The 14,131-nt window shown below is 40.7% G+C and overlaps 1 protein-coding gene across 1 annotated transcript in view; it reads right to left on the reverse strand.

The window, feature by feature from the left end:
• Positions 1 to 2,635, reverse strand: part of LOC138161569 (collagen alpha-4(VI) chain-like) — a 168,409-nt gene extending 165,774 nt beyond the window's left edge. Inside the window, exon 1 of the mRNA XM_069088300.1 lies at positions 2,595 to 2,635. Within this exon, the coding sequence (XP_068944401.1) occupies positions 2,595 to 2,635 (41 nt within the window). The remainder of the gene's footprint in view (positions 1 to 2,594) is intronic.
• Positions 2,636 to 14,131: the final 11,496 nt, after the last annotated feature.

Consider the following 14,131-nt stretch of genomic DNA (forward strand, 5'->3'; position numbering starts at 1 on the left):
TGGTGGGGATGGGGGAAGAGAAGGGATAGAAAATGTCCTGACCTTAAACTACAAATGGCCTTGAAATGGTTGATTAAAATTAAATTTCATATCTCCATATAAATTAGAAAGACATTTTGAGATACAGGAAAGCATACTGGACTGGTAGTCAGGAGAATTTGGGGTCTAATTCCAGTTCTGCCATTATAAAGCTCTTTTAACTTTGGAAAATTAATTTACTTCTCCCACCCTTAGTTTCCCCATTTGTAAAATAATGGGGTTGAATTCAATGATCTCTAAGATCATTTCTAGTTATAAAATTCTAGGATATACAAATTACTACAATCTAATATAATCTTCTACTTTCCCATTCAAAGCTGTTAAGTAGAGTATAGCAGCTGGGGTTTTGACTCAGGACACCAATATTTAAGGAGTGCAAAAATTTAACATATGCATTCCTTTGGCAGCAAAGCTGATACAAAGATGTGACTGTGACCAAGCTCATTTCTTGCTCCTTATCCTAGATAACAAAATCGCTAGCATGACTCTGTTTCCACTTCTGACCAGCCATACCAAACCTTAGCCAACTTCATCCCAACCTCCTGTCCTCCCATCAACTTCTTCCCCTCCCAGTTTCAGCTGACTCCAGAGCTAGCCCTAACTCTAACATGTGCCATTTAAATGATCACCTAGGTACCCTCCTAGGAATCCTTATTCACCCTGCCTGCTGCTGCTCTTCACCTAATAATTCTCAACCCAGGAAAACTGTCACCACCCAGATCTACCCTCCTATCCTTGGGCTGCTCAGCAGCACTGGAGAAAGTCTTCAAATCAAGTAGAACCTCAGTTGAGCCCCATGATCCTTCTGCCGTTGCTTCCTCACCTCTGACTCTGTGGCCCAATTGGGGGTTTTCTCGGCAGAGATACAGGAGTGGTTTGCCATTTCCTTCTTCAGCTCATTTCACAGATGAGGAAATTGAGGCAAACAAGGTTAAGTGACCTGCCCATGAACACAGCGAGTGATCTACTTTGCTTTTACTGACTCTCTATTCCATTTTCCACAAGTACCAGTTCAAATATTTCCCTCTAATATTAAGTCACACACACTTTTCTCCCATACTGAAAGCAGATGATCCAAACACATAATTAACCAAAAAAAGTGGAGCACTTTGAGATTTGCAAAGCTCCTGACAAAGATTATCTCATTTTATCTTTGAAACAACCCTGAGAGGTAGGTGCTATTATCATCCCCATTTTACACATGGGTAAAATGAGCCCCACAAAGATTAAGTGACTTGCCCAGAATCCTGAACCCCTAAGGTTAGAGGCCAGATTTGATTTCACCTCTTCCTTACTCCAGGTCTAGTGGTCTGGCCACTGAACCACCTAGATGTGTTCATTAAGGTTATGCAAGAGGAGCCCCTGCAACTTCCCTTCTCCTCTTCTCAAAACTTTCCAGCATCTTCTACTCTATCCTCCTCATTTCAGAGGAGACAGCCCTGCTCCTCACTAATACTAATCACAGAACTTGTGCCCTTGACCTCTACCTCCTCTAGGAGCCTGTTTGGGTAACCAACCCCGTGAGTGCAAACATTGTTAACATCCCTTTGTCCTCTAGCTCTGTCTCAGCTGCCCACAAATCTTCTAAGGGTTCCCAAAAGTCTTTTTTTCTTAAAGCAAAGATTTCCCTTGACTCCTCTACCACAGCAAGAAGTCTGAAACACTGGTCTCTGCCCAATGTTTCTACTTCCTTACTAACCCATCTCCCTAGTTCCTTGCAGTCTCCATACCACTAGACTAAGGCTGGTTTCTTAAAGGTTACCAATTATCAGCGAGGATAATCCTGTGGTGGGGATCCTTTGTCCTTTCTTTAGTTACAATCAGCCATGACCTCCTGGAATTGTTTGAGACTGCTGACCACCTAACTCAACTCACTCCGGATAGTCTCTCCTGCTTTGGGTTCCAAATCACTACCTTCCGCAGGTTTTTCCCCTACCTCTTAACTGTTCCTTCTCTGGATAATCTGTCTCTTACTTTCCCATTAAGGTCAATGTACCCCCCAAGGTTTGTTCTCAGTCTTTTTCCCTTTTCTCTCTAAAGTTTTTCCCCCTCTTTGGCCACCTCATTCCCTATGCTCAGAATCCATCTTCTACCCCATCATCCTGTTAAATTCCTATCCATAATTTAAAACTAAGCTCCACTGCCACTTCCTCCTTGAAGATGTCCTCGACCTTCCTGTATCAACAATGCAATATTCACAATGCCTATGTAAATTACAGATATGCTGATGTAATTATCCATCACAAAATATATCAGGCTTGCTATATGGGGGAATAAGCTAGAAAATTTATTAAAATACCAAAAGACTGAGTCCCCAAAACAGAAAGTCAAAGCCATCAGAGTAGTTATGAAATTGGCACAGGTAGATAAAGTAGAAAGCACCCACATTCTCAAGCCTTTAAAACAGAACAGGCTACCTCAGGCAAAGGTCCTTCTCTCCCCACTCACAGCAACCACCCAGCGTCCAGGAAGCGCACTCCCAGCAGCTCCAGCCCCTGGCAGTCCTCAGCAGGAGTCCTTAGCAGAAATTCTGGCTGACTCAAAAAGGGGTTCACACTGCCGCTGCTGCTGCTGCCTCTGCTGCTGCTGCCACCATCGCTGCCACTGCTAGCCACCGCAGGAACTATAGCTTAGCTTCCGCTTTCTCTTGCTCCGCCCCTTCCTGCTACATCAGCAAGTCCAATGGGGCATGGAAGATCTTTAAATCCCATAACCCTTACACTTCCCTCTTCCCACAACCAGTCATTTTGTTTATATTTCATAAAACTTCATATTCTAGCTCTCACAGAGGTGGTAGAGTAAAAAAGAGTTGGCAGCTAGGTGGCTTAGTGGAAAGAACACTAAGCCTAGAGTCTTCCTGAGCTCAAATCCGGCCTCAGACACTTCCTAGCTGTATGACCCTGGGCAAGTCACTTCACTCTGCCTCAGTTTCCTCATCTATAAAATGAACTGGAGAAGGAAACGGCAAACCACTCCTGTATCTTTGCCAAGAATACCTCATGAAGGGGCGGCTAGGTGGCACAGTGAATAGAGCACCAGCCCTGGAGTCAGGAGGACCTGAGCTCAAATTCGGCCTCAGACACTTAACACAAAACTAGCCATGTGACCCTGGGCAAGTCACTTAACCCCAACTGCCCTACCTTCCCCCTTGCAAAAACCTCATGAAAAGTATTGTCCACAGGGTCATAAAGAGTCAGACATAACTGAACAACAAACATTAAGGAGAAAAAGAAAACAGACTGGCAATCTGGGGCCCTGAAACTGATTCTGTCTCTGCCCCTAACTTGCTCTGTGACCTTACCGAGTTACTTTAATATCTCTGAGCTCAGTTTCTTCATCTATGAGATGGTAGTAAGAATAGCTACCCCAACAACCTCGCTGGGTTATTGTGAGGATCGAGGGAAATGACCCCTGTTAAGCACACTGTAAGTAATGAAACACTGTATGAATGTCAGCTCTTATCATGTGTGTATGACACATCCCCCTACGAACCTACATATTCCATGAGGGCAGGGACCATATCTTATACAGACTTTGTTATCACCTCAAACCTAGCAGAGCCAACCGTTCTATGAAAGACGGACTGAATGCAATGGGAAAAATGATGAAGCTGCTAAGTTCAGGGACAGAGAAGTCCACAGTAAACACATCACTTGGAAAGTGGTGTTTATCTTCCCCCTCTTGTCAGTTCTATATAAAGAAGGAATGCATGATTAATTTGGGAAAGGAGGATGAGGGCTATCTCAGCACTACCCTATAAACTGCTGAATTCATCTGAATCCTCACCAAAAGTTCTCAAGAAAACCAGACAATCCATCAATCCTTGTGGTATGCCTTATACTCACTGCCCTCTCTTTCCTAGATAAACAACCACTCCTCACCATTAAGCCATTATTGATTCAGTGTTTAGAAATCACTGCATGGGAGTCTCAAGCAAGAGACATGTGGCTTCCCCTTATGTCACCCAAAGACATGAACTACTAGCCTCTTTCTGTTTCCTTTTTTCCATTTCCAAGGCAGGGATAATTACCAACCAAGTAACTGGTTAGCCTGACAAAGTCATTCAGAGCCCTAGAGTCTTGACATCCAGAGCCCTCAGGTCCCCCTCCCAACTTCATACACATTCACACTCACTCAGTAATAGACACCTTGACTCCAAATCTGCCCTTCCCAGTTTCCCAAAACCTAGTGCCCCCGGAACATCCAGGTCATGGAAGAGTTAGGTCACCCAACTACTGAGGAGCCTTCTAGGATGAGATTAAGGAGCCCCAACAGTACAGGCACAAAGCTGTTATCATTTTCCCTAAAGGACTGATGGACTTCAGGCTGTTTCACCTATACATTTACTTGATTTAAAACTTGGGAGTTCATAATGACAGTATCTCTAGCTCTGCCATCTACTTCCCTACAGGCCTCTGTTTTCTCATCTGTGGAAAGACAGAATTACTCTAGATGACTTCGAAAATTTCTTCCAGACTGTCTGATTTGGGTATGTGACCCCAGCAGTCCTGGGGCAATAAAATCCACTTCCAATTTTAATTGCGGGGATCTTCTGTCTCACTCCTTTTATGCCCAACATAAACTGGGGGCCCTAGCAAGATCTGCAGTGTTCCGTGACAGCACAAAGATCCCCAAATAAGAAGAGCCTCCGCCTTGGGAGGTAGGTATCTGCTTGCCCCTATCCCTAAGGGGGCTAGCCCCTGATGACGTTCCAGGGTCCCAGGTCTCAAGGAGGGAAAGATTACATCTGCCTCCCAACTCCAACTCGCTCCTCATTCGGTCTTTTGGCCCCATTTCCTCCAGTTTGGGGGTGAGTAAAAATCTGTTCTTGTTCTGCTCTGGAGGGCAGAGGGCTAGATGTGGCCATTTTTCATCTCCTCCCTGGTGAAGCTTTGGGACGCCAAAGCCTCTTGACTGTCAGTATTCTGGTTTATGTTTGTATGTTTTGTTGTGTATCCTGCGCTCGCTTGAGCTCATTTGCTTCCTGTTAAGAATCTGCAGGGGCAAGCAAGCAGCTAGGGACTATTGTCTGTCCTCGTGAAGTTTTGTCTTGAGCTCATTCACTTAAAGCCTCCCCGTTTTTATTCTGCAAAGCAGGGATTCCAGTGGCTATCAGACGAGAACCTCCAAGGGAGCTTTTCTGATTTCCACTGGGAAGACATATTTGTTTATAAAACTACACTGTTTGTCTGTCTTTTCATCCTAGAATGTGAGAGGTTCAGCCAGCACATCAAAAACTCCCCTGGGTTGCATACTAAGCCATTTTACAGTAGCCTATCTGGATGGGGCAGATTATGGAGAGAAAGAAGAAGAGAAAAGAAGAGAAAACTTGAAGAAGTTTTGAAGAAACTTGAAGAAGAGAAAACTCATTTCTTATTGTATGAATGGGTGGCCCACGTTTGGGGTGAGCTGGCCCCCTCAGGGAAGTTTCAACAAGCAAATTATCCAATCAGTGTGGCGTTTGGTCGCAGGTAATCCAGGACATCCAGATCAGTTCCCTTATATTGATGTCTGGCTAGATCTCATCACCCATCCCCCTCCCTGGCTTAGGAACTTTTCTTTCCAAAGGGGCATCCAAATCCTTGTGGCCCACCCACTCTCAGATACTCCTAAGACAAAACCTCCCGAAAAAATCCTACGGGATCATAGGAAGGAGCTTAATTTCCCACCACCTTACAACCCTAGATCCCCCCCCCCTCCGCCTCTTCTCCTAACCCTTCAGGGCTTCCAACCTCTCTGAGTCCTCTTTCTCTCCCCCCATACCTGGACTGGGGCAAACTATCAGCCCCCCAGAAGAACCCTCTTCTGCTTCAGCCATCCTTCCCCTCAGGGAATAAGCTCCAGAAACAGGAGGGTTTTGAGGGCATGGTTATATCTCAGCTGGTAGAAACTGCCCAAAAGGTTTATGACAACAGGGACAGCCCCTCTGATAAAGCAGACAAGAAGCTTGCCCAGGTCCTTGTGGCTGCACCTCAGACTCCCCAAGCAGGGTACCCCAGGGGGTTCTATACTACATGGTACCCACACCCCTCTTGCAATGGACTAAAGCGCATACTATAAAGAGTTAGGCCATTGGAAAAATGAATGACCCCTGAGACAGAGACTCTTCAGAGTCCTCCAAAAACTAAAAGAGGGGGAGAGGCAAAACATTTTATTGTACTGGTCCTTCCCCTCCTTGTGAGCATTCGGAAAGTGGGGAGGTGGGCCCCTCTCTGGGAATCCTTCCCCTCCAATCAAAGAAGCAGGCAGGCTAGATCTCCTGCCTGACCAATTAAAGCCAATTAAGTGTGGAGCTTTGAGATTGGCAGATTCAAAGCTCACTTTCAAAAAATCCACCAAAATTCTCCCTGTTGTTGTAATAATCTGAAATTTTTAATTTGAGAAATTTACAATTTCTTTACAAAATATCTTCACAAATTCTGAGAATTAATCATTAAGAAATTGGAAATAGGATATTGGAATTGCTTTAAAAAAACAAGTTTTTTTAGGATATTGGGATTGCTTTTAAAAAAAAAACAGAAGTTTTTTAGGATATTGGGATTACTTAAAGAAGTTTTTTGCTATCTCAGCTCGACTTGTTCCTTAAATTTCTAAAAGGAAAATTAATGGCGTTTGTGAAACACTTGATTGTAAAATACAATGAATGTTATCTCTCTAACTTTGAATCCATGCCAGAAGTGATAAAGTCAATTATTGTATAAGTCATTTGGTGTTCATTGTTATTTTGTTGCCATCTTTCTGAGACTGTATTCTGTTTCTAAAAGTCTATTTAGCTAAGTGAACTTAAGAAACATTTTTGAAGTAGGAATATTATTACAGCTATTAAAAAATCTGAATTTCGTATTGCATGTGTATTGGGTTTTTATGTCATAAAATTTGTTAATTTACAACTTATATTTGGGTTACAAACAGGCAATAATAATGTTAATATTTCATTTAAAATTTTGGCTAAATTATATAATTTGGAAAAATTATGAATTCTGATGTTAAAAACAATTTTCTTATTACTACTCTGAAGCTGTTGAGTCATCTAAGGATATAGATATATATGTTAACTTGAATGTAAGTGAATATACAATGTCTTGGGAAATTTATATTAGGAGCATTTTTACACCAAATTAGTTTTGGGTGATTCCCATATTTGAAGGTTTATTTTATAGTTATTATGTTTGTCAACCTTAAGTGAAACTTTTCTTAGGTGTGAGGTTTGTGTAAATGATTGTGAGATGAACAATTTTCTGTGCAAAGCTATTTGCAAATTACTAAATTAAGATTACCAGACTGGTAATTACTTGATTTTGGTTTGAAGTTTAAATTTAGGTACATCATAATTGTTTCTTGTACTGTTACTGGTAAATATTGGTATTATGAATGTTATAATAGAATCAGTTTCTCATACTCTAAATGCTATTAAATTAAGACTTATACTGTCAGAGAAACAAGAAAATGATGGTAGATGAAGTACTCTGACCATGTCAGAGTATCAGTTATGATATTCTGAAATGTTGTAATTTTAAAAATCATACACTTTTAAGCTTTTCTAAGTTTCAATTCATAAATCAAGTATTTACAAACCATACTTGGGAAAAACTACTTATTGGTAATTATTCAAAGAAAAGACCCTGTGAATCCTCTTCTAAGCTTTGTAAAACCTACAGATCTACCCAAATGATTTGGAGTCCCAGCTGTTTAAGGGCGGGGAATGATTGGGTGTTTGGAATGATGTGGTACTTGGGTACCTGATATTTAGGTTAATCAGAGTTACTTTAGTTGAGAGAAAAGAAAAAAAACCATTTTTATATTTAGGTTAATCAGAGTTACTTTAGTTGAGAGAAAAGAAAGATACCATTTTTAACACCAGGTTAATTCAAACTGTCTTTAAAGTCTATTTATGAAAAGCTGAACAAAGCAGATGAGAAGGTTGGGGGACAAATGGAGTTCATCCAGCCCCTCCTGTTTCCAGATAGTTGATATCAGTTTTAGAAGTATGATGAGAGAGCATGAGGAAGTTTTGGGAAGGCAGAAAGATTTGTAACTTGAGTTTATAATTAATAGCTCAATCAAATTTTAGATGGCCTTATCTTAAGGACACTAGTCCATATTTATTTTCTATTTAATAATTTGAGTGATTGTAAATTTTACTATTCTTCTAAGCCTTGATTACAGGAGTCATCATAAAAGCCGATAATGGGATAGCAGAGGCTGCAGGCTGTGAACTATTCAAGGTGGGTGTCTGTGCACGGAAAAGTTTGGGGACAACCTCGGACACTGCCCAGGTGGGATCTCTCTGACTTTCCTAACTGTGCCTTTTCTTTCTGAAAAGGAAACCTCCCACTTATTTATGCCTAAGCCTTGCTTTCAGCATCTGGTGACTACCTGAATGACTAGCGGAGATGACTCATGCCTGGAATCAAACAAGGCTAAGGAAGTTTTCCTTCTAGCAAGGTTTATGACTTTGTCCCTCTCTTATTCTACAGCAAATTCACTGAGAAGTAATACTCAGGGCCAAATAAATGAATATAGAGATAACATCCCTCAAAGAAGGAGATGATTAGTAATAAGGCAAAATGTAATGAAATAGATGCCTGATTGACCAGGATAGTGAGGTTTGAGGAGAGCAACAGGATCAGGCAAGATGAGAACTAGGATTATATACAGATGCATAAAATTGGCTTTAAAAATTTCCTATTATGTGAATTCATGATTTGAGCATGTTTGGGAATAAGATCAGAGGTATGGATTTTGGATTTTAGCACAAGGATTGTATAAGATAGTGGTAAGGGTGAAGCTAATGTTAATTTGTTAATACGTCTGTCTGATAATTTTACAAAGGGCAGATGAAATCAATTAAAAAAATAAAAGGTTTTTTCTTATTTTAAAGGACTCCTATGCCAGGTACAGGATTTAGGAAAGGTAGAAATAGCAAAGAATAAATAAATTGAAAATTTTCTGTAGTTTCAAAATATAGCACTAATCTTAAGTAATTGTACTAATTTATATTAAGTTAAAATTATCTGGTCATTTCTAGATCTGAACTGGAGAAGCCAAACTCCTCTTTAGATTGTGTAACTACATGAGGCATCTGGGATTTAAAAGTGTTGCTTAAATGAAATAGGACACTAGGATACAAGGAATTGTATGTTCATTATGATTCTTGTATGGTTTGTATGTAAGTTTTCTTGGTTATCTTGGTGACATGTACCTGACTTAGTATAATTATGTCATTTTGTAAAATTGTGAGAAAAACCTCATTGTATTAACTGAGCCTAGCCCTCTGTGGCTAAGAAAACTGAACTATTTGTTTGAACCTAGTCTTGCATGGACCTTTATATGTAAAATTGTGTTTCTGGGAGCTCTTATATTGTACATTTGAACTCTAGTCATATAAGGACCATCCCCTGAGCCTTGGAATCTGAAAAAGAAGACATCAGATGCAGACAGCTTTCCCAAGAACCCGGACCTGACCTCTATTGGGACAGCTTCTTCCCTGGAGAATTCAACTAGAGGACTGATGGAAAAATGTGGCCCCCTCCTCTTCCTTGAGACTATGGCCTTGATTATAGGAAGTCCCTATTAACTGTTAAATTGCTAATTATCAGGGACTCCCGCTACCATCCTTTAGGAACGGAACTGGATAACCTAGATGATGTGGTCCCAGCCATGTCAAAGGTTTGACATACCTACATAAGAAAAGTAGGGAATGTTAAGCACAACCCCACCTGCACTTCCACTGATCTGTAAGCAGGCAAATTAGCATAACTTTTACCCCTCCCTTCCCTTCCACTGATCTGTAAGCAGGCATTTTAGCATAACTTTTACCCCTCCCTTCCCTCTCCTAATTGATCCATGAGTGGGGGGTTCAGCCTAGGAAAAACACACTGGAAAATTCAAATACACACTGACCAATCACTGATTGTAGTTTCAGCTTATGTAACCTAACTGTTGTAATCTCTTTAAAGGCCAGCATATTGCTCATGCCAATTTACTGTCTGATTTGGGTATGTGACCCCAGCAGTCCCACGGCAAAAAAAATCCACTTCCAATTAAAAAAAAAGAAAAAGAAAATTTCTTCCACCTCTATTCATTGTCTCAAGGTTCCCACATTTTTTGGTCCCCTTACCCTTTGGCTTTCAGCAAACTTTTCCATACTTACTTTTCAATATGAAAGGAAATAAATTCTAGAGTTTACCACATGTATGTATTTAAAAAATTAAAATAATACAGATTAATTTTTCATTAAAAGTCATTTGTTACATAACTTTTTTCCATTACAATACTACTTTTGGAATATTTTAATAGGATTGTAGGGTCATTTACTTGATTTTCCCTGTACTCCCTTAACAAGTTTCTTATCCCCCCCCAAGAAAGTGCACGTTCTCCAGGATGGGAAGTCCTGCCTTATCACATTGGAGTCTCAAAACAAACCCATGATATAGTTCCTAATTTTATCCTCACTTTTTAGATAAGGAAACAGGATAAGAAATATTAAAGAAATTGCCCAGGACCACAGAACTATTAAGTATTTAAAGTGGGATTCAAATGCAGGACTTTCTGGCTCCATGTCTAATATATTCTCTGGCCTCCAAAGAACAGAATTTTATTGGACAATATTAACTTTGCATAAATATGGTCTCAGTATAAATGAAGCCTTCAAAATCTTAGGGTGAAAGATTCATTGCAGATGTGAACAATTCATGTCATGTCATGGTGGTGGGGAGTACTTTTTTACAATTCATTATGTTATCATCCAGGCCAAGAAGTGAATTGTCCAGTTTTGTTCATACCCCAAATCTTCACCAAGAATATCATCCTTTTAAACACTAGCTTCTTAGCTCTCATACAAAACAACTTTATGGTATAAACATATGAGAATCAAGATTTAAGACAGTCATATAACACAAACAGCTAAGGAATAATAATTTATTTTTCTCTGCATGTAACATTATAGACCACACCGTGTGTTTAACAGAGAGAGCTAAACTTCAGTTTGGTTTTTATATCTAAGTATAACCTTTCTCATGAGCTTTCTCTTGTGCAATCTGCAAATGTGCTGACTCTATATACATAGATCACTGAATATGTAAAAATATGAGAAGTAGAGGTACTTTTAGAAAAATTAACCAGCTTTAGACAGAAAAAAATACGTTAGAATATGGAATGGCAGAGAAGCCCTCCATAAGAACACAAGAACTTTTCAAATGTCAGCCCCTAAGTAGGAGTTCTTAATTGTTTTCTTAGAAATGTCCCCCCATCTCACCCAGGCTGAAAGTATAGGGTCTACTCACAAGCCTGATCCAAATACTGATCAATATAGGAGCTTTAACATGTTCTATTTCCAAACTAGGCCATGCCACCTCTCCTTAAGCAACTTGGTGGCCCCTGGGACCAGGAGCTTACCATACTGGTACCAGACACTGCAGACACCCAATCAACTTAGCCCATTGCATCTGAGAACTCCTGAGCTCAAGACATCAAACAGTTTCATCTTCCCTGGTACCTGGGATTAGAAGCTGGTTGCCACCATACCTAGCTTTTAAACCTTTCATATTATGGACACCTATGACCCTCTAGTGCAGCCTATGAACCCCTTCTCACAATAATGCTTTTAAATGCATAAAATAAAATACTTAGGATTACAAATGAAACTAATTATAATAGAATAAAGATATAATATTTCTCATCCAAATTCACAGACTGCCCCCAAAATCTGTCCACTGACCTCCATTAGAACCACATACCTCAAGTTAAGAACCCCTGCCTTAGAATATAATGCTTTGCATACAGGAAAGGTTTATTTGATAACAAAAATTGAGAACGCTCACAAGGAAGATGATATAGCAGCTGGAGACCCTAATTAAGATCTTGGTACTCAATGAGCTTTTTCCTGTGTTTAACTAGTAGCTGATCTAACATAAAGACATACATACATCCATTCAAAGTCCATCCAAACTGTATATTCTTTATGTGGTTAATTTATTACTCTCATGTATTAAGGATATGGTCCAGCTGGTGAGACAGAAAGTAGTAAATGATTCATTTTTAATAAGTGCAATATGGGGCAGCCAGGTAGCACAGCGAGTAAGAGCACCAGCTCCAGTGTCGGGATGACCTGGATCAAATCCGGGCTCAGATACTCAGCACCACACCCAGAAATAACTGGCCGTGTAACCTTGAGCAAGTTACTTAACCCCGATTGCTTAAAAAAAAAAAAAAAAGAAGTGCAATAGCTTTTGGAAGTAGGTCAACTTGGGCTGCCTCCTCAACAGACAAAAGTTCAGGATGTCCAGCCTACCTAGGTGGCATGTCATTGCCTACTTATCACCCAAAACTGCAAAAAGTACAGGGTACGGACACCAAGGGAGTTATCATATAAATGTCTAATTGCACAGAGGCCAATCCAATAGTGGTTTCAACCAATGTATCTTGTAGTTCTCGGCAAGAGAGACTTCTGATAACTTTCCAAACCACACCCTAGTGAATGAAAGAGATCCAAGAACCATTGACTATACTCTTGTTGAAAGAAACAAAGTTGATATTTTTATTTTATTTATAATTTTAATAGGAAATCCAATCTAGAATCAAAATATTAACTTTGATTATCACCATTTCTTAGAGAATTTTAGGGGTAAGGGTTGGACTTGCAATTCCATTGGTTTAGCTGGCTTCCAGGTGAGGAAACTCTGTCAACCATGCAAGCTGGCATTTTCTTTTTACTCTGGAAAATTTACTTTTTACTTTTGTCCTGGGCTACACAGGCAGTAGGTGTCAGAGGTAGGGCTTGAATCTGGGCCTTTCTGGCTTTGAGATCCGCTCTTTATCTATGGTGTTGTGGCAGGCAAAAGATGAAATCACCTCAATTTTCTCGAGGGCCTCAATGTCTCCAGTGGAATCCTAACCAATGCAAAAGAGTCGTCATAAGGAGACCAAAGGAACCTAGAAACTTCCCCATTTGGCAAAAAGTTAACCTTGACAAGTGGAGAGGCACAGCAGCCCAAAATTCTGGTTTGGCATATGTTTATTCACAAAACATTTAAGAGAATGACAGAAAACTACTCTTTACAAAACATGGGGGGAAAGAGAGTTGAGGGGAAAATTAGCCTACATGAATCTTGGTGTGAAATCTAGTTAAAAATGAAAGATGAATAAGAAAATTCTTACAAGACACTTAGGTGGCACAATGGATAGAGTACAAGGTTTGGAATCAGAAAGACTCATCTTCATGAGTTCAAATCTAGCCTCAAACAGTGACTAGCTATGTGAACCTAGAAAAGTCACCTAAGGCGGGGCAGAGCCAAGATGGTGGCATAAAAGCAAGAATTTGCTTCAGCTCCTGTTCCAACCACCTCCAATACCTGTAAAATATAACTCTAAACAAATTTTAGAGCTACAGAACCCACAAAGTGACAGAGAGAAACAAATCTCCCACTGAAGGCAGCCTGGTAGGTTGACAGGGTCTATCACACCTTGCTGGGAGCCGAGAGCAGTCTTGCATGAGCTGTGCCAGCCCAGTCCCAGGGTGGCCCCAACTAGTGTCACAGACCAGCCAGAGCAGACTTCAGGAGAGTATATCACCAGCAGCTGTGGCAGTTTCCAGACTTCTCAACCCATAAAAAGCAAAGAGAAAATAAAAAGTCAGTGGGGAACCCTGTTGGAACCAGGTGATGGAAGAGTGTGGCCTGGTCCCTGACCCTGGGGTGAGAGGTGGTGGAGGCACGGGCTGCACCTGCTGCCCCACAGCTGCCTCAGTAGCTCCTGGCCTACAGATCACAGGGGGACCAAGCAACCATTCAGAGGGTAATACTCTTGCTTTGACCTGCCTGGATCGGGGTCACAGTCTTGGGTGGTGGTCCTGGTGTGAGAAACATCAATGTGCCAGAGCTTGTGGTGGCTGCAGAGAGGGCACCCTCTCCAGACCTCTGATAACATCTGTAAAAAAAAAAAAACAGTGATTTGGGACACAGCTCTCTCCACTCTGGAAGCAAAATTCTACCATGGCAAAGACCTCAAAAGTCAAGTAATTGGCTGGAAAGATGAACAAGCAGAAGATGCACAATCAGACCATGCAATCCTTTTTAGGGTCAAAAAAAAGGGT

Source organism: Petaurus breviceps, unplaced genomic scaffold (genome assembly GCF_028583685.1).
Source record: "Petaurus breviceps papuanus isolate PSGF00001 unplaced genomic scaffold, PetGlider_PUasm1.0 185, whole genome shotgun sequence".
Classification (NCBI taxonomy): Eukaryota; Metazoa; Chordata; class Mammalia; order Diprotodontia; family Petauridae; genus Petaurus; species Petaurus breviceps.